At 43.7% G+C, this 21,334-nt stretch overlaps 1 protein-coding gene and 1 long non-coding RNA gene across 3 annotated transcripts; one reads left to right on the top strand and one right to left on the bottom strand.

Annotated features, from left to right (window-relative positions):
• Positions 1 to 4,127: 4,127 nt before the first annotated feature.
• On the bottom strand, positions 4,128 to 8,407 carry LOC307085238 (BOLA class I histocompatibility antigen, alpha chain BL3-7-like). Its single transcript, XM_079749936.1, has 4 exons — positions 8,293 to 8,407; positions 7,070 to 7,336; positions 5,263 to 5,541; positions 4,128 to 4,543 (listed from the first exon to the last, which is right to left on the bottom strand). Exons 1-4 carry the CDS (start codon positions 8,345 to 8,347, stop codon positions 4,143 to 4,145), a joined length of 1,002 nt encoding a protein of 333 aa, XP_079606062.1. The 5' UTR covers positions 8,348 to 8,407; the 3' UTR covers positions 4,128 to 4,142.
• An 11,062-nt stretch (positions 8,408 to 19,469) lies between these two features.
• LOC307084943 lies at positions 19,470 to 20,561 on the top strand. 2 transcript variants are annotated; one of them, XR_013812335.1, is made up of 3 exons: positions 19,470 to 19,623; positions 19,802 to 19,899; positions 20,407 to 20,561. It is a non-coding gene; the product is annotated as an uncharacterized lncRNA (long non-coding RNA). The 2 variants fall into 2 exon arrangements; XR_013812336.1 differs by having other exon boundaries at positions 20,367 to 20,561.
• Positions 20,562 to 21,334: the final 773 nt, after the last annotated feature.

Raw genomic sequence — 21,334 nt, 5'->3', positions numbered from 1 at the left:
ATTATCCACAGAGACGTGACTCCGACTCCAGCAGCAGACGGACTGACCCGCAAACCTGCGAACAAGAGACGGATCACGAGGGAGAGGCCGGACTGGACCAATAGGAATTCAATACGGCTGCGACGTCATTGGTTTCCAGGAGAACGGCAAAGTGAAACTAACAATATCCATACTATCCGTACTTACTAGTCTTAGTTTGAGTTCGTAGGGTGTTCCAATTCAGATCGGGCGAAAATAATTGTACTGAAAGGACCCGGATGGTGTACTCAAAACGGTCAAATCGCGAAGTGTGGATCGATGGACACTTTTCGCACTCAACGGCAGCCATCTTAGCTACGTGGCGGAAGAGGGCGGAGCCAGGCTGAGCCAAAGTCGGTGCATTTTCCACATAGCCTGCATTAATAGAGTCATTTTGTAGTTTTTATAGCTTTTATAGCTTTTTATATCTGCTAGGCGTAAAGAGTTCACCGTTCAAAGCGGGATGTTTATTGCAGTCCCCTCCCCAGTCGTGATCGTAATTTCCGGTCAGTGCACCACAGAGTATTTGATTTGGAACAACACTGACATCTGAAAATTAGCTCACTTAGTGAATGTGGATAGTGTACTACGTCTAAGTGTACTCATGGAAGTATGGATATTAGAACACAGCAATGGTGTATTGTGTTCCTGAATCCTCGGACGCCAGCCTTCCGAGTTGTTTGACGTCACTTCCGGTCTCGGAGCATTCATAGCGTTCCTGTTCGTCTTTGTGATTGTGGCATGAAATTGCGTCTGCACAATGTGACATGTTTGTGTGTGTTGTTGAAATGAGAGTGAGAAGGAGTGAGAGAGTAACGGAGTGGGGGAGAAAGAGAGGAAGAAAGGGAGAGAGAAAGAGGGGAGAGAGAGAGGGCTTTTAAAATGTTTACAACTCAGGTTTTCCCTCCGCAATGCTAAAATGAATGTTGACAGTGGCAAGTGTTTTGTTAAAAAAGCAGTGTTGTTACATAAATTATGTCACACCTTAATTTTGCTTTTACAAAAGATGAAAAGCCTGTTGTATTGTTAGACCGTTATATTGTCAAATCAAGGCATGTTTTGTTGGGATTTCTATGCTGCAACAAGGCAGTTTACAAATGATGGTGCCTAATAATGTGCAGAAGATGTATTGTTTTTTTGTGTACCATGTGCCCCGCGATGTTAGCTGCATCAGTGTTGTGTTGGTCAATAAACCAAATGAAAAAAACATGTGAGTTGTATCAAATTAATTTCTGTGGAACCTGTTGACAAACTAGAATTATGATTCAATTATATGTATAAACGACTTAGTAAAAAAATATGTGGATGAGAACCTTAAGTTTTAATCAATTGAACTTAATTGCATTATTTTATCGCTACAAATAAGATGCATGTTGAATCGATAAATGTTAAATATGTAGCCTGTAACTATATTCCTTAAGTCCAGCTTACATAATCAACAAAAGTAATATTTTAGCTTTCAACTAAGCTAATACAATGTTGGTGAACCTGTGGACAAAAGACATTTCATTGAGGTCAATGTTTCCTTTGGCCCCGGTGGTCCGGTTCTGTTCCAGTGCTGTTGAGGGAGACCTGCTGCCCCCCCCCTCCTCCTCTCGTCAGCCGTCTCCCCCAGGGGCTGAAGGTCAGGTTATTGGAGGTCTAACAAACGAACACAGCGAGAGTCAAACACTTCATGTTGAGATCCATGACCTCAAGAATCAGAGAATGTATGAGTAATAACAAATTCAGCTGGAGCACAAGTCAATTCACTTTAATGTGGACCAGTGGACCAGGGGACAACATGTCCACAAGAGAAAAGCAATGCTTGGTGGAAGGACAGGTATGGATGATGCTTCACTAGTGGTGTGTTTTAGAGCAGGGGCAGTCTGGCAGACTTGAATCAACTCTTGTCTTTGACTCAATTACATTTTCAGGGGATGGTCTCCATTCCATTTTATATGTAGTCCAGGCCTTGCTTGATTAGGGCTGGGCAAAGATTAAATGATTGTTATGAGTGGCATAGTTTTGGTAAGAAATAAGGAATAGAAATCATTGTGATACATGATGCATTTACAGCTAACTTAAACTGCATCTGCAACTCAATCAATTGAAGAGGAGCATTGACTGGGAACCTGTGTCCTCCTGGTCCGTTTTGTGTAACAGAGAGATATGGGTTTGATTAAATATCTATACATCTGGAAAGCTGAACACTGTACAGACAGGACCAAAGGCAGTTACCTCCATGCAACCCAATGTTTGGTTGAAAAGGAAGACAAAAAGTAGGCAAAGTATTGAAGTAAGTGAAACATTGTAGGCATATCACCTAAAATCGTAAGGTGTCAGAAATCTTTAGTCGACATGTTGTCAGGGTTTCTCTGTCAACTTTCGTGTTTGACGCTCGCTAGGCTTTGAGTGTGAAAATATCAGAATTGGCTCCTTAGCAGGAATCTCAACACCATCCATTTCGACCCATTATATCAAACAGAACCAAACCTAAAATCCAATCTTTGGATGTGTGCTGTCAAAGGAACTTGCTGGTGTAAAAGGACCTGAATGTAGGGTGATCAGATGCCACGCATTCCCATTACCTTCTACACCTTCCGCAAATTGAGACGTTTTTATTTTTTTTAAATGCGGGTTTTATAATCAGGCATTTATCAAACAGCTGTGTGCGGAGACAGCAGTGAGGGCTGTCATCAGGGGGCGGGGCACGCTGGTTGATCGTGTCAATCAAACTGGGACGCGGACGCAGGTTAAGGACACGCCCACCGAGAAGAAACAATGAAAACCAGGTCAGAACGGCATGCAGCACGAGACGGAGGAAAGCACGACTCGTACTGTCAGGATTCTCGTATGGACTGTTGTTTTTGTCTCCCCCTACCTGTTGGAGTGTGATAATTCTGGACTTTGTCTATGTTTGTAGTCATGTGTTGGTCATGTGCCCGGGGTAACACCCATGTCCTTATTTGGGCAACTTCCTGCCTTTGTTTGTTTCCCTCCATTTTCTCTGTTCACCTGTCTCTCATTGGGTATTGATTGGTGGAGTATTTAAACACTGCCCTTTCTGTTCACTTTGTCAGATCGTCAGGGTATGTACTGTTTGCTACCTGACTGCCACGTGAGTGAGACTAGCGTGAAGCTTTTTAAAGAGAAGTTATAGGTTACTGTTCTTCCCGGTTTTGAACCCTGCCTGTTTTGGACTAAGTCTTCTGCCCATCGGTTTTGGATCTCTTGCCCGTACCTGTCCATCTGTACCTGTCTGCCTGCGTGCCTGCCTGTTTACGAACCCTGCCTGTACCTGGAATCGGATTTGCCTGCTGGACTGTTTGAGAATAAATCCTTTTGATCTGCAATTGATTCCCGCTCTGAGTCGTGACATGTACGGCTAAGAAGAGGAAATGCAGGTACGATAAAGACTGGGAAACTATCTTTCCTTGGGTGAAACCAGTGCAAGGTGAGCCTGGTAACGTTTTGTGTGAAGTTAGCTTGAGTCATTTTTCCGTTTCACACGGAGGAGATGAATACGACGTGAAACGACACAGACAATGCGAGACTCATAAAAAAACAAAACAGTATGTTTTCTCATGTGAGAGAACTTGGGAAATATATCTTATTTAAATAGGATTTGTTAAGTTGTTTTTTTTGCAGGCTGTTACATGCTACTGAATCAACCAGATGGCAAAGCATAGTAATGTTATAAGCAAAGGGGCATAATAGATTTTGTTTTATTTTTATAAATGTTCTTTTAGACTACCTTGATGCATTGGTATTCCACATTGTCCCACATTGTCCCACACAAACGTAGTCTTTGTCCCACATCTGGTGAATTGGGATCTGGTCACCCTACCTAAATGGGCCTAATCTTCGCAAGAATTTTGACCGTGGCAGAAACGCAGACAGAAATCAGCTGAAGGAACCGTTGAGTTAGTTGAAAACAAGTTCTGGCTAATTTGGATGGAAACACAGCTTTTCATTACTAACACAACGTCAGGGTAACTATTCCTCTAGAATCTGTTCTGGACCTCAGGGTCACTCTGGGACTGATCTGAGCCTAGCTCTATTCATAGAACTCATTTACCCACAATCCACCCTGTTCTGCTGCAGTGAGCTACTCCTGAGAGCTGTGTGTTCACCCAGTAGCTTCAGCAGTGTCCAGGTAGACCTGGCAGTGGTTGTGATGAGGTCAGGTGGAGGTGGTAAGACATGTGTTCCCCACCTCCATCCCCTCCAACACCAGTCTTACCCCCGTTGGTCCTGATGAGGGCGGGGTCCAGGGGGGTGGAGATGTCCTCGATGCCTTTCAGCTGGACCACACACTCGTACTTCCCCCAGTCCTCCTGTGGGACGGCCTTGAGGTTGAGGTCCACGCTGACCTGGAAGGTCCCGTCGTGGTTGGGGAGGACCTCCCCGGGGTCCACCTGCTCCTGGAGCTCCTGGCCGTCTCTCTTCCAGAACACCACCACCCTGTCAGGGAAGAAGCCTGTAGCATGGCACACCACTGGGGAGGAGGGGCTCCTCTGGAGCAGAGACACCCGCGGACGGTCTGGAGAGAGGGGGGGGGAGAGAGAGAGAGGTGGGGGGAGAGACAGAGAGGTGGGGGGAGAGACAGAGAGGTGGGGGGAGAGACAGAGAGGTGGGGGGAGAGACAGAGAGGGGAGGGGGAGAGACAGAGAGGGGAGAGAGAGAGACAGAAAGGGGGGGGGAGAGAGAGAAGAGAGAGAGAGAGAGGGCGGGGAGAGAGAGAGAGAGAGAAAGAGAGAAAAATAGGGAGAGACAGAGGAGAAAGAGAGGGGAGAGAGAGATAGCGAGAGGGAAACAGAGACACAGAGATTATTTTATAATGTAAAACAATTTGCAATATATTCTATATTTCATATTAATCCATAAAGCGCTGAGTTGTGTCCCCCTTGAGGGTTGAGTCTCGTCTGCTTAGGCATATTAGGATTTTGTTTATATATTGTGGTCAGAGAGAGAGGGGGGAGAAAGAGAGGTAGCGGAGAGGGAGAGACACAGAGAGAGGGGGAGAGAGAGAGGGAGAGAAAGACGGAGGGGGAGAGAGAGAGGGGGGGAGAGGGAGAAAGAGAGAGAGGGAGGTGGGAGAGGGAGAGATAGAGAGGGGTGAGAGGGGGAGTGAGAGAGGGGGAGGGAGAGAGAGAGGGGGGAGAGTAGGGGGGAGGGAGAGAGATGGGGGAGGGAGAGAGACTGAGAACACTGACTCAGAGACATGAGTCTGTCGACGCCCACCAGGTCATGTGACTCTACCTGTTCTCAGCAGAGTGCTCTTCCCATAGGCCAGGTGCTTCTTCAGCCAATCAACACACTCCTTGGTGATGTAGTTCTTCCTCTGTTCATTATAACCTCTTAACCCATCCCATCTCTGTTTGGTGGGGACAGCCTGACGTACTGGAGCGACCCAGGTCAGGGTCTTCAGGTCCAATGCTATGAAGTCCTCTCCATCATAACCAAACTGCTCATAACCATCAGTGGTATCATCCTCATCATCCCACTCACAACCAAACATCCTCTGATATATGTGGATACCTGAGAGAGAGAGAGAGAGAGAGAGAGAGAGAGAGAGAGAGAGAGAGAGAGAGAGAGAGAGAGAGAGAGAGAGAGAGAGAGAGAGAGAGAGAGAGAGAGAGAGAGAGAGAGAGAGAGAGAGAGAGAGAGAGAGAGAGAGAGAGAGAGAGAGAGAGAGAGAGAGAGATGCAAGGAGGGAAAAGAGAACTTCACACGGTGTATCTTTTTTAAATTTATTTGTATGGTGTGGTCTGGACTGGTCTGGACAGGCTTGGGGGGGCCCAAGGCAGAGGAGGGCATGGGGAGTTTCGATATTATTTTATTTATTTTTTATTTTTTTTATAATATGTCACTTACACCCACACCTTTCCCTTCTGAGAGCCAGACTTCAAGAAATGTAAGTCTGGCTCTCAGAAGAGAAAGGTGAAGAAAGAAAGGGAGAGAAGACAAAGTGAAGGAAGTCAGATTCCGACCAACTTCATTTCTAAGAATGGTGAGCACAAACGTTCAAACACACAAGATGAAACCCCATTCTTAACTACCTCCGTTATCGTTGCTAAAACAAACAGACAATCCAAAGCGAGAGTAGACAATAGGCTACACTTTCAAATTATGAGGCCTTGGTTATTAAGGTAAAGGATAAATAAAGTGTAGGCCTATGGTAATAATGCAACAGCAGGCTGCTGGTTTGAAGCAAGCAAATATTAAATTAATACTAAGCCGATTTATGGCTTATAGTGTTAAATGGAAAAAAGATGTCCCATTCTTGTTCACTCTGGAAATATAACAGGTAAATATGGTCTTGTGCGGTTGTGTTATCTTATACAGTAGCTTAAGTAGACTGTTGAATTATGGTTAAGTCATAATGGTATGCTTTGTGGTATGTTGGTGTATGGCCCTTTTGGAGGGGGGGGGGGGCATCAGGACTTCTTGTATAGGGCTCAGAGTTTGGTGCTACGCCCCTGATTACCAGCATTCGTAGTGTTGATCAGCAGAGAAATAGTCCGCCAAAGACATTGACGTCACTTAGCAACCGAGTACGCTGGGGTTGTTAAGTTATCGGACAACTTGCGGAGTAATACGAAAGACGTCAAAAAATCCACTTTGTCATGTTAACTACAAACTGTAGTCACTGTAAATACAAACTGTAACTACAAACTGTAGTTAACAAAATGAAAATAAAAATAATTTTCACATGATTTATGAGATGAGAGATATCTAGCAGTAGATAATACTATGATTAAATAATATTGATTTAATATGGGGATTCTGGACACGCAAGATCACACACAACAGGCCTTGGTCTCTTCTTAAATGTATATACAAAAACTGAGTACCACTACACTGAGTACTGCTACATTGACTACTTGTACGTTTGTGTGTGTGTGTGTGTGTGTGTGTGTGTGTGTGTGTGTGTGTGTGTGTGTGTGTGTGTGTGTGTGTGTGTGTGTGTGTGTGTGTGTGTGTGTAGGAGTATGGTGAATCTTTATCTTGGGGTTAAATGATGGATATCTCCATGTGAGAGGTCAGACAGTAGATATAAACTCACCTCCTGTCTGGTTAAAGCGCTGCTTCAGAGTCCCAATGCTGGCATTGATGGCCTGCTGGTCACTCAGATAGTTTCCAGTTTCCCTCTCCATGTATTCTGGGTCATCTCTGGTGACGTGCTCCATCCAGTCCTGTTTGAGGACCAGTCTCTGGGTGTTGCTGTCATAGTAGTCAAACTGAACTCCATCCACCATCCCAACAGCAACAAACTCTGGGAAGGTTGAGAGTCCAGATGACCCCGTGTAGAAAAACCTCATAGAGTGAATCACTGTAGACAGACAGACAGGCAGGCAGGCAGACAGACAGGTTAATACAGTACATTACTGTAGAAAGACAGGCATTCCGGTTTATACAGTTCATTACAATAGACAGACAGACATGGTACTAATGTCCATCCCTCTAGACAGAAAGGCATATGGCCCCTGCCCCTGTCCCATGGCTCCGCCCCCCTTCCTATGGCTCCGCCCCCTGGACGTCCAGGTAATGAACCTTCAGTTTGATCTTATTGACATCCAAACATCTCACTGTAGCCTACAGCACTGGCTGTCCAGACCTTCAACTACAACACAACCTGCTGCCTATTACTGAATAATGAAATTAATAATAAACGATTATTTGGATAACTATTTCAATGTTTACTATTACTTAATAGTAAACATATTAAGTATATTGGTGAATTTCTGTCTTTGATTACTACCTTCACATTGGCATCATTGGAATGATAATAATTAATAATAGAATAATATCATTATTACATTTCATAAAAATATATTGATAGCAATGATAATAATTATAGTCTTGTGTGTCTGCGATATGTGAGCGTGTGTGTGATGATTCTCCAAGAACGTTGAAAAGTTATTAATAAGATATCTGAGTGTTAATATAACACTTAGGATTAAAAGTAGACTTAAAGGAGACATCGGATTCCCTCCAAACTGAAGTTTAATGTTTGGTTCTGATAATAGACTGTACATTTAGGAACGACGTCATCAAACCAGTGCGCTGGTTTCGTTGTCACAGTTGAACCCTAAATAAATTTTCTTATATTAGTTGAAATATTCACAGTAAAAGATTAATCACGCTGTGGATTAATTAAACTCATTTGAGAGGATAATAAAATGCTTTTCAACCAAAGTAGGGAATCTAAGTGTCGTCTCTTCAGGGACCATAAACGAACCTTTAGGAAAGATAGTTTTGAAAAGTAAAAACTTGAGTCAGTCTTACCTGAGGACACACCGTGACCAAAGACCAACAGCAGCAGCCCCGTTAGCACCTTCATATCGATGTATTCAGAAGAACAGCTCGACGAGATTATCCACAGCGACGTGATTCCGACTCCAGCAGCAGACGGACTGACCCGGAAACCTGCGAACAAGAGACGGATCACGAGGAGGAGGCCGGACTGGACCAATAGGAATTCAATACGGCTGTGAAGTGAAACTCAAACACACGCACAAACACACAAACACACACCCACACACACCCACACACACACACACACACACTGACTTTCACTTATAAATAACGGTCAGAATTACATAATGTTCACTATTATGTTAAACTATATCTAATCTTCATCCATATATAATGTTTAGATGTATACAGTTCAGCTAAATGTGTGTTGATGTGTGTGTGTTAGAATGTGTGGTTGAGTGTGCGTGCGTGCGAGTGCGTGTTTGGCATCGGTTGTAAAAGATTTGATACCATGGACGGGAAAATGTAATGTCAACAGGAGAAATGCACAAGCAGGCGGTCAATCAGGGCGCGCAGCAATGCCGCACAAAAAAATGCAGGTCGCAATGAAGTACATTGACAAACTCGAAAATTGGAAGCTCCAAAACAATCTGAGGCTTCTAAATGTGTCTGACTGGCTGGAAGATAACGTGGGAATGAACATCTTCCTAGTGAGACTCAGAGACCGTTAGTGGAAAGTAAAACTGAAGGAACAAGACTTCGAAAGCGCACACTGCCTTGGCCCTTTCAATGAGCGTTTCCCCCGCACCATTATATTCAAACTGCATCACCTTCAGAAGATAATACTGATCTTAAGAGCAACGAGGGAAAGGAGCCAAAGTAATCCTAATGACACCACCAATTACAGAATCACCGCGGATATCTCAACACAACTACGGAAGAAACGGGAGGCGTTTTGGGCCGATGAGAAAACCCAACTCCGGTTCCCTTCAGCTCTGCAAGAGCAAGACGGTGAGAAAACGATGAACTACACCCCACCACAGGAGGCCCAGCTGGAGCTCCGCAAGAAACACCCGTCTCCTTCATAAGAGTACACGTAAGAGGAAGAAATGACTCAAAGGACAATAGTGGGTTAAAGTAGAATGCTAATAAGTCAACTCTGAACCTTTTTTTTCTTTTTTTCATAAAGTGTGGAAGTAATGAATTAAATCGGTCTCATTTTATTTTAAAGTAGACTAATTGCTCTGTTGGTTCTTTAGGTCTAGAGTAATTTACCATTCGTCATTGCTGTGTTTACTGGGTGGGGGGGGGTAAGGGAATGGAAGTGTGTGCTAGGTGTATGGATGTGAACGTGTGGAGGAATGGGTGACGTGGTGGATACGTGGGGATGCTGAGGTAACGTGAGAAAAAAGAGACTATGGGCGTTGGTAAATCTTATTTCAATTTAAATGCTTTGAGAAACTGGTCATGAAACACATTAAAGCCTCCATACCGCCATCATTAGATCCTAATCAGTTTGCTTACCGGAAGAACAAGTCAACAGAGGATGCCATTGACGTTGTGTTACACACTCTACTAGAACATCTTGAGCACAGGAACACACATGGGAGACTCCTTTTTGTTGACTTTAGTTCAGCCTTCAACACTATCCTGCCAAACGAGCTACACAGCAAACTACACAAACTTGGCCTGAACACCACATTGTGCAACTGGATTTTGGACTTTCTAACACACCGCACACAACATGTCAGGATTGGCACGTCTCCCCCACCCTGGCCATGATCATCGGGGCCCCTCAGGGTTGCGTGCTCAGCCCACTTCTCTACACTCTTTTCACTCACGACTGCTGCTCCTCTTCTCCATCTAACCTCAGAGTGACATCTGCTGACGACACAACAGTACTTGGCCTCTTCACAGGAAGTGATGAGAGCTCATACAGGAGGGAGGCCGGGAGACTGGTAGAGTGGTGCGGTGATCACAACCTGCTTCACAACTTTTCTCTGTTTTGGGACCTCAGTGGTGGAACGAGCTCCCTACCGATGTCAGGACCGCAGAGTCGCTCACCAGCTTCCGCAAAAGACTCAAATCTCACCTGTTCAGAGTTCATCTCGACTCTGCATAGCAACCAATGCACAGCCACCATTGAATGTTGTACATCCTGGCACTTGTACATTGCACTTATTCAAGGTACTTAATTGTGTAGCATCTACAGTAGCTGCTATCGCTGCTTTACACGGGGAATGGGTTAGCCTAGCGATTGTAATACTTGCACTTGGTTCTATGAACGTCTTTACTGTACCGACAGCGATATATTGTTTCACTTCTTATGACAAATGTACTTATTGTAACAAATGCACTTATTGAAAGTCGCTTTGGATAAAAGCGTCTGCTAAATGCCCTAAATGTAAATGTAAATGTTAACTTGTTTCGTGAGGAAAGCTTCCTCTAAACTTGAGTCAAAAGTGCAACCAACTTCCCATAGGAAAACCTCTCTGCTATTCTCATCAATCACAATGACATCTGGTGTATTTGCTGTTATACCTTGAAATACATGGGGGTCATTGCATTGAAACATTTTTGGTTTCACACATGAATGTTTGTAGAACAAAACAGAGGAATCAAACATGGGTGACACATCTTTGGTGATAATGTCAACAATTCTGTCATGCCTGGCTATGTATAGTCCTTGGTAAACATTACATCAGTTTAAAAAGTGGGACATAGACTCTATGGTCTGACGCTGTCCATGGTGTAGACAGTGAGAGTCATGATTATTGGGATACCAGATGGACAGATTCAGTTTAGTTGGCAGCACCTGAAGGCGTGCCTTTACCGTAAAAATTAGGATATCCTCATCGATAGCTGCATTTTTTAGAATCGAGTGGGACACAGAGTGATCAACTGACTGGAGGCAGGCAAGCTTCCCTTGCAGCCTCAGTCCTGTCCAGCGCTCCTTTCTCTCTTGCTTTCTGAGCGTTAGAAGGTGCGCGCACGCCCCGATGGTGGGGAGCGCGCTTGATGTTCCGTCGCGGCTCACTGTTGCGTGCACATTTATTGACAGGTCCGTGATCACAGACTTGGAGACGCTCACCGTCTCGTTGTCCGCTCTTTTCCACTCCAGGGAAACACCAGTCCAGTCACACAGGTCGTTCAGGTCGGGCCAGTCAGAGTTTACGCCAAACCCTGGCGCATTGGTGTCCAGTTTACCACTGGGCTTCTTTTTAAACCCAAGGAAGCTGGGGAGGTCGCTCGTTTTCGGGACCTTGCGCCGCTCCAGGTCGAGAATGAGCGAGGCTCTGGCGATCTCTCTGACTGCCTGATCGTCGCTGTTAAGCATGTTTAATAAATGGGCAAGGCGTGTGGAAATACATGTCCATTCAATGTCTATTATCCATAGTCCCCCCGCCCGCTTACTGTGAAAAATGAAGTCACGGGTTGTGTGTGTGCTCATGCCAAACCACTCTCTCACTCGTTGTACAGTTTTGTTGTTGAGTTCGTACAATACCTTCTTTGGTATGTGAACATTGGAGAAGAGATGGTGTATTTTTGCCAGAGCAATCTGCCCGATCGCCTCCAGTTTCATAACCAGAGGGAGAGGAGAGGAGTGTATCATGTCCAGCCTGGCCATGTAGTCTGTGACAATCTCGTCTACTTGCGCTGTCCACTCCCCGGCGATATTGAATTTATGGCCGAGGTAGCTGTATGTTTCGTGGCGCGCAAAGACTCTGATTGGTACATTGTTTATTGTAAATGTTGGGATTGTGTCTGATTTGGCATGATACCAGCGATTGCCGCCACTCCTCCTCTCATAAAAGACAGCACATTTTGATTGTTTCACCTGTAGTCCAGACCACTCTAAAAAAGAGTCAGTCCTGGAAAGCATGTCTTTTATAACGCCTTCGTGTCGGGAGCATACGACCACGTCGTCTGCGTACCCCTGCACGGGGTTGGGGGAGTAGGTGTTAAGGGGCGCACACTGGCACATCCACCGTATCCATCCATTGATTGCCAGCACAAAGTTCACCGCGCTCCACGGGCAGTCCGTTTTAATACCCAGTTGTAATGGGATTGGGTCCGTGAGCTGTTTGCCGCATATCACTTGGATAAAGGAATCCTTATAGACGTCTTTGACTATGTCTATATACACCTGAGGCAGATGTATTTCTTTCAGGGATCCAAACATAATGTTGTGCGCCAGGGTTCCAAATGCGTCACGGAAATCTAAAAACACTGCGTAAAAGCACACACACACACACACACACACACACACACACACACACACACACACACACACACACACACACACACACACACACACACACTCACACACCCACAGACATACAATCACAAACACAACTCCCCAGACACACACACACACACACACACACACACACACACACACACACACACACACACACACACACACACACACACACACACACACACACACACATTCATAAACACACATTTAGCTGAACTGTATACATCTAAACATTATATGTGGATGAAGATTAGATATAGCTAAAAATTATGCTGAACATTATATATAACTGAACGTTATATCTTTCTGACCATTATGTATCAGTGAACATAATGTATAGCTGAACATTGTTGACAATTATGTAATGCTGAATATATATTATAGCTAGCTGAACATAATATTGTAAGAACAATTCATTAAGGGTGACATGAAACTTGATCGCTGTAACAGTGTGTGTGTGTGTGTGTGTGTGTGTGTGTGTGTGTGTGTGTGTGTGTGTGTGTGTGTGTGTGTGTGTGTGTGTGTGTGTGTGTGTGTGTGTGTGTGTGTGTATTGAATTCCTATTGGTCCAGTCCGGCCTCTCCCTCTCGCTCCGTCTCTTGTTCGCAGGTTTCCGGGTCAGTGCGTCTGCTGCTGGAGTCAGAGTCACGTCGCTGTGGATAATCTCATCGAGCTGTTCTTCTTTTTGGTTTTTTGTCTGACATTGCCAGACCATTTAGCAAAAAGCATATTAGTCTGGTCATCATTTTCCAAGGGGGCGTTATCATCGGCCGAAATGCCTCTGGACGCAATCAGACCTTCAACCAGAACAGTGAAACAGAGCAGTGTGAGGCAGCGCTGAACAGAAATTAAACATTTACCAAATCCTGTCGGAAGTACATCTTTCTTATCAGCAAAGGTTTTAAGTGTATTTGAGTGTTCATCTGTTAGCTGATGAAGCATCCAGTTAAATCCTGACGCGGCTTCACCAGACCGGTCCCCATCAGCCATCTTGGTTGTTTACATAAACAGCACTCCACTGTCATCATACAAAGCCCGCCCCATGTTAGATAAACGCTTGTGATTGAAACCTTGTCACAGCACATTTCACCTGCGGGAACGGTGGGAGTGGTGTGTGTGTGTGTGTATATGTGGTGTAGTGTGTGTGGATGTGTAGAATGTGTCAAAAAACGTTGGATTATGGGCGTGTGTGTGTCGTCCTGGAATGAGTGGAATATGTTTCAGCTGTGTGATGCTGTACACATGTGCCTGCTGTGAGTTGTTGTTGTCAAGACGGGTGTGGGTGGGGGCATGCCTAGATGAGAGGGAATGAGGGTTAAAGTCTGGGAACGTTAAAGTGTTAAAAGCGGTGTATAATCGAACACTTTTTTCTATGAATCCTCTTAAAAACAATTATTTTATAATGCGAGTATTATTTTGATATGAAACACTGTAGTTTTCCATATAGTAACACATGTCAAATGAGTGTGTGGGAAAAGCGGGGTGCTATATACGACATATGTTCATTAATATATATCTAGCCCCGTTTTAAATATAATTACGAATACTATTTTGATGACAGGCGTTATGCATTAACACTAGGTTTTGTCTTTCGTGTATTTCATCATTTATGATTAAAGTGTTAAATGTGGTTCCAGCAACTGTCCAGGGGGTCTATCCTGAGGGGAGCAAGAGTCTGTCAACGGTAAGAGTGTTAAAAGGGGGATTTATCTAGTATATTGTTCTATGAATCCTCTTAATACAGTTATTTTACAATGAGAGGATTTTTTTTATATGAAACACTGTAGTTATCCGTATCTGTCACATGTCAAATGAGTGTGTGGGAAAAGCTGGGGTGGTATATACGAGGTATGTTCATTAATATATATATATATTAAATTATGTAGTCCCATTTTAAATGTAATGACTTATACTATTTTGATGGCAGGATTATACATTAAAGTTAAAGGTTTTGTCTTACACTGTGGATATTTCTTATATTAACGTTTGTCAAATGATGTTGTGGATACGGATTAGTATATACGAAGTACGGTAATTATCTGTATTATTATTATGCCTTTAAATATATCGGCCCTATACTATGTGTGTGTGCTTGTGTGTGTGTGTGTGTGTGTGTGTGTGTGTGTGTGTGTGTGTGTGTGTGTGTGCGTGTGTGCGTCGGTGCGTCGTACGTGCGCCTACTCTCGTCGTGCGTGCGTCGTACGGTCTGTCTGTCTGTCTTTCTGACTGACTGACATGTACACCAACCAACTGGGAATTTGAGAACAAGGGAATAAACAAATATATGATTTAAATATAAAAAACATCTTGATTCCACCTATTTCCTGTATGGGGACACAGCATCAACATGTTGAAGATGATTGAGAACAAAACTGACAAATTTCCAACGACTTCATGTGACAAATGAAGAAAGAGGGAACAGAAATTGTTTGCTTTGCAATTTTTGCAGTCTCTTACGCATTTGGGGAACCACCAAAACCCAGTTCTTAGAATTCATACTATTGCATATGCAAGGGCTTTCATCAGTGAGCCGTGAGCTAAATCTCCATTTTGTTCCCTTATTTAGACAAAGATAGTAACTTAACTGACATTTATTTATTTAAATGGAGGGCACTCTGGGTTAGATGTTGGGCTGCCAACCTGCCTGGAGTTTGGGTTTGGATTGTGGGGATTCACCATGCTCTCAATCATAGTGATGTTCAATATGGACCATTCTTCCTAGACGGATATGCCCCGAGTACACACACAGCCTAGGAATTTGCAGGTTGCTTTTATCATGGTTGTGAACATTGCTACAACACGGGTCATCTAAACCCTGTCACAAAGATCAGCTATTGTGTACTGCGTATGCTTACCGATGATTGGATGCGTTTCCGTGAAAATGTATTCCCTGAGCGAGACGTTGTCCGCTGGCGTGAAGGCGCCTATGTCACCCAATGGAGTGGGGGTTTTGGAGCTGAGTTATACCGGATGGAGCCAAACTACGTTTCTTTCAAGCGCTGCGTTGAACCAAGGGTTTTACTGGGGGCCCGTGAGCCGTTCGGTATCAACAGACACCCTTGCTTCGACAGTGCTGTCTGCCCGTTGGTTTGAACCTGTCTTTTTTATCCAGTGGGGTGATTTGGCCCGCGATGCGCTCAATTCTTTGAGGAGATTGACGGAGTGGTCAAGAAGTACCCGAGTCCCCCCACTGAGTTTTACCCAGATACCCATCGGCGCACGTGTGCTACTAAGGATTTTAAAAAACAGCTATTTTTATCGAAGCTGATGAAGAGGGTGCACCAGATCACAGCGATGGTGGTAGGGTGGTGATGGGGTAATGCAACGTGCAAGGAGCTATAGAAAACGGTGAATATTAGAAAACGTGACTTGAGTTGAGTTATTGTGTGTGTGGTGTGTTTGTGTGTGTGTCTAAGGTATATTTTTTATGTTATACAGAACAGGTGTTTGCTGATCAAGAACAATAGGATGACGCCAACACGGAGTTTGAATATTTCAATTTTGTACAACCTGAACATAGCGATTGTACGCACACTATCTGACTCTACTGAATCAGAGCTTTCTGCCGCGTGATGGGGGCGACAGCGAGCTGGTGGTGGATACGCCTTATGGAGCGGATGGATGGCCCTCATCGATTCGGCGCAGTTTAAACTCTGAATCCCTGTGTGTTTTGAGATCTACCGCGGGTGTCTGCGTGGCCGCCATCATCGACCAGAAGGTCCGTTCAGACTGTTGGGGGTGTGCGTACAACAGTCCGAGTCAACAACGCCGTACATGCCTGTATGGACCGTCTCAGTGCCATTACGAAACCCATTACGACGATATATGTGTTGTGTGGGGTAGATATCCCTTCCAGTTACTTTTTGAAACTATTTTAAAAAACACAACAGGTCTATCAATGGCATCGGAACAAATGTACATGGACATAATGTATATCTGAACATTATATTTTTCTGAATATTATTTATAAGTGAACATTATGTATAGCTGAACATTATACAGCTGAATATGATGTTGTCAGAACAATTATTTCAAGGTCACATGAAGCTTGATCGTAGTTACAGTGTGTGTGTGTGTGTGTGTGTGTGTGTGTGTCTGTGTGTTTGGTGTGTGTGTGTGTGTGTGGGTGTGTGGGTGTGTGGGTTTGTGGGTGTGGGTGTGTGGGTGTGTGTTTAGTGTGTGGGTGATCCGTCTCTTGTTCGCAGGTTTACGGGTCAGTCCATCTGATGCTGGAGTCGGAGTCACGTCGCTGTGGATAATCTCGTCGAGCTGTTCTTCTGAATACATCGATATGAAGGCGCTAACGGGGCTGCTGCTTTTGGTCTTTGGTCACGGTGTGTCCTTAGATATGACTGATGAGTTTTTCCTGTTCAAAACTATTATTCAATAGTTGACTATTAATCAATAGTTTACTATTATTCAATACTTTTTTCAAACTTTTCAAAAGGTTTGTTTCTGGTTCCTGAATGGAAGACTTTTAGTTGTTAGATTTCCTTGAAAAAATTAAAACCATTCGCTTATCATCCCAAATGCGACCAATTAATCCACAACATTATTAATCACTCACTTTGAATATTCATTTGATGATGTTGTTTATAAATCAAATAAATATAATCTATTATCGCTACTAAACATAAAATTTCAGTTTGGAGTGAATCTGTTTAAATATACTTTTAATCCTATTTCCACTCTTCTTGTTTAACCATTAGTAGGTTGTACAAACAAATCCAACCTAAGGGTTCCCACCAAATTCCTGTTGAATTTAGAATCAAAATAATTAATAATAATTAAGATTAAATCATGTTTTTAGATAAACGCAAGGATCCCAAATTACCTGTACGGCCAGGGGGCGGAGCCATAGGACAGGGGGAGGGGCCATATACCTGTCCGTCTACTGGGATGTACAGTATTATGGCGCGTTCACATCGCTGGGAATTATGGGGAAAACATTTTCGCAACGTCGGAAAGTTCTCGTGAACAACACCTCATGACCCTCTTATGATTCTACTTCCGTTCAGCAACTGGGGCCAGATTTGCCCAAGAGTTGCCCAGTTGGTGACGTATGGTTTACTAGTGACGCTCATAAACATGACGGAACATGAACATTTAACTCAATATAAAATAATCAACCATCATATCACATATTTTACTATAGATTGATGTTGTAACCGTCTGTTGGCATCGACTTTGCTCAGTTTTAAACGTTGTGTACTGGTAAACCAGCTCTAGATAAAGGCAAGTGTAGCCTTCCATTCAGTGGCAATACGATGTGCTTCTCATAAATAAAAGATAGTAGGTGATAGGCTACAAGCAGTGGGGGAGTAACGGAATACATGTACCGGCGTTACGTATTAAAGAGATAGAACTTTACTGTTATAAAGACGTGAGCTTCATTCATGTTACAGGTAAAATATATCTCAGAGGCTCTGGCTTCGGCAACTTACTTGACTCATCTAACAGGAGCGCCCCCTGCTGTCAGCACATAAGATATAAAAAATGTGTTCTTACCATTACACGTGGTACAAGTACAAAGAAAATTAATCTCTTCACGGGCTCAGCCATTTTTGTTGAGAGTGTCATCACAGCTCTCGTTCTACTCTCAGAATTCCGAGAGATGAAGACAAAAAGGGGGCTTGCCTCCGAGAAATGCCGCAAGAAAGCTGGGAGATTTCCCGACTTCCGACTCGGAAGGCTGGCAGCCGAGGAATCTGGAACACACCATCAGTAATTCAAAGAGCATTAAGAGAGGGTACGCTTTATAAACATGTGCCTTATAAATACTGTAATGACCTCGCCGGTGACATAACGATTTCCAGTCATAAGTAGTTGAAGGAACTTTAATGTTACAAACCAGGGGCCGGATTCACCAACATTTTCTTAAGATAAAACTTACGAAGATTCCTAAAAAAATATATAAGAAGTTCCTAAGAATCTTCTTAAACGCTATTCACCATTTTTTGCTTAAGAATTGTCGATTGTCTTATGAACTTCTTTGTTTTCTTACCTAAGAAGTTCTTAGATTGTTAATGTAGTAGAGGAATGCATGTAATGTTCATCCTCGTGCGCTCTTGTTGTTGCTGGAGCGGCGGAGGGGGCTGGCCCTGTTGCTATGTCACCTGTACTTTGTTGATGTTTATGTTTTGGGTCTCGCGGAGAATAAACCGTTAATTCTGTGGAGTAACTATGCTATTGTGGCGACCAGGGGTGTGGGCGCCATGTTCCGGAGCCGCGGGGATTCTGGGAATTGGGGTTGTCAGTTGACAAAAGGGGTTTTGTTAATTTATTCTGTTGTTAGGTTAAGTGGGGTTAACGGGTTTGGGGTCTTTATTGGTTGTGTGTTAATTGTGTGTTGTTCCATTTTTGTGTGATGTGTAGTGTGATCGGGACCATTAGTGAGAGTGTTGTGTGTGTTGGTCAAGTGTCCCGTGTTTCTGTTATGTTTGTGGTTGTTAATAAAGGCAGTCCGTAGTCGTGCGGTGTATGGGGCACGGAACTGCATATTTGGTTCAACATGGGCTCCAGTGTCGTCCTTCCCGTGCTGCTCCCCACACTATTATTATTTATACTATATTACTACCGTTCGGAATAAGTTTGTTGTTGAATAAACCCTGGATTTGACATTGCCTCGGCCTCGTATCTGAGAACGTTACAGCCTACTTTGAAAATTCAGATTGCGCAAAGAAATGGACGACAACAGTGCCAAGCGCAGCAAGAACTTTTCTAAAGAGGAGCTGGAGGTTTTGGTGGAGGAGGTTGTTTCAAGGCGAAAATTATTAATGGGGAAGTTGGATAATGTAGTGACAGCAAATAATAAGAGGGCGTGGGCGAAAGTTGCCCAATCGGTGTCCGCAGTGGGGGGATGGAGCGCGATGCGAGTGCTATTAAAAAAAAAATTGGCCGACGTAGAGTCCCTCGTCAAAAAAAGCTGCTGAGAGGGCGAGGGACATGAAGAAGACAGGAGGAGGGACGTCCCCTGTGAAACTTGACTTTGGAGGAGAGGATTTTGGAAGTGACAGGGGAATCGCTGGTAGGAGGGGTGGACACTGGAGACCCCGACGGAGACAACAGCTGTATGCAGCTGTTACAGCAGATACAAACAGGTATGCTCACAAGCGACTGTCACTAGCTGTTAGCTATTGATCATCACGTTGATCCCATTGATTAAGCTTCTTTTTTTTCACTTAGGCCTTTAGGCTAGTAGGCTACTGTGTAAACAGAGCCTGCATTCTACTACCTAACTAATGGCCCAATTTTACTGATTCTGTTGCTTTTCTGTAGATACTATGGTGGTCCTTGATGTTCTTCCCAACCAAGCTGGAGCTGCACCCACCCAAGTCATCGTACCCCCCCACATTGTTCTTGAAGTTCAACAAAATGTAAGTTTATAACAGTATCAGACACTGACTACCACACCATACATTTTGATATTGTTTAGGAAAACTGTCTCTGTTGTTGGCATGGAGCTGGTGGCATCAAATCCACAGTGAAGAGTTTGAGGAGGTACTGTGTCCCCTGGGCCATCTAGATATTCAATGTCAAACAAAATGGACTTTTCAGCATGAGTGTCTTTCTGCCCTTACCATCCAGTGTTAGTCGAAATGTGTTACAAAAGTAGTGTAATTACAGTTATGTATTGCTGTTTGCTGTAACTCAGTGAAACAGTAGCCTAGGCTGTTACTGGAATTTGATTTCCTAGATGAGATGACTGCAGGATGGAAATCTCAGTTCTCACCGTCATTGAAAGGCTATTTTAGCCCACCTCTTCACAATCTGAGTCCTAACATTTACCCCTGTTGGCTTTACAATTGAATTGAACCTTCTGCTGTTCTTTTTGTTCTGATAGAACTCTGAAGAAGATCTTACTCTGTCACAACTCATTTCAGAGTCCATCCTCCAGCCCACACCAGTGACGACACACAGCACGGAGGACATGATCTTCATTCAAAGAGACTTTTTGGAGGAAGTGTGGCTACTGAGAAGAGTTCAAGAGCAACTTTTACTGGTTGAGAGAGAGAGAGACTGCTCTTGGCCAAAGCCAAATTTGATCTTAAAAAAAAAAAAGAGTATTAGTAAATAATTAATAATAAAAAAAAATGCTCATAGATTTTCAGGTGTTGTTTATTATTATTTATTTATTTTACATGAATCTCCTCCTCACAAGGTCTTGTCTAATCTCCCTCCGGTTCATGGTTGTCTGGAAAATCAGGGAGAGGCAGCCGGTGCATCATGCAGATGTTATGTAGGATGAAGGCACAGGTGATGATTTTACATCCCTTTTCAGGGGTGTATTGGAGCACTCCACCAGAGCGGTCAATGCATCTGAATCAGGATTTCACAACCCCAATGCACCTCTCCACAACACTCCTAGTTTTGCGTTGTGCACGGCTGTAGCGCTGTTCTGGCTCTGTTGCTGGGTGGAGGATTGGAGTCATCAACCATGGTCGTAGAGCGTAGCCACTATCACCTTTCATTGGTTAGGAAAGTAGTTAGGTCAATTATTGAAGTATTATACAGTGAATCATTTTGTGTAGTCTAATTTAAAATGAATCACTAGTTACTCATCTCACAACATCCATCTGGCATTTCTCCTTCATAAAATTTTATGACTGTTCCCGAATTCATCAATATGAAGGAGTCATGGGTACTACCTGGCCACCTTGCCACAAGGTCAGTAACCCTTAGTGTTGTATCACAGATCACCTGAGTGTTAATGGAGTGGAAGTTCTTTCTATTGACAAAGCCATCCTCCTCATCACTTCTTGGTGCCTATGAAATGAATATGTTAGTTAGCACATTAATCCCCACGTAGCA

Source organism: Pollachius pollachius, assembly GCF_949987615.1.
Source record: "Pollachius pollachius genome assembly, chromosome: 13".
Classification (NCBI taxonomy): Eukaryota; Metazoa; Chordata; class Actinopteri; order Gadiformes; family Gadidae; genus Pollachius; species Pollachius pollachius.
This window is presented reverse-complemented; position numbering and strand designations above follow the sequence as displayed.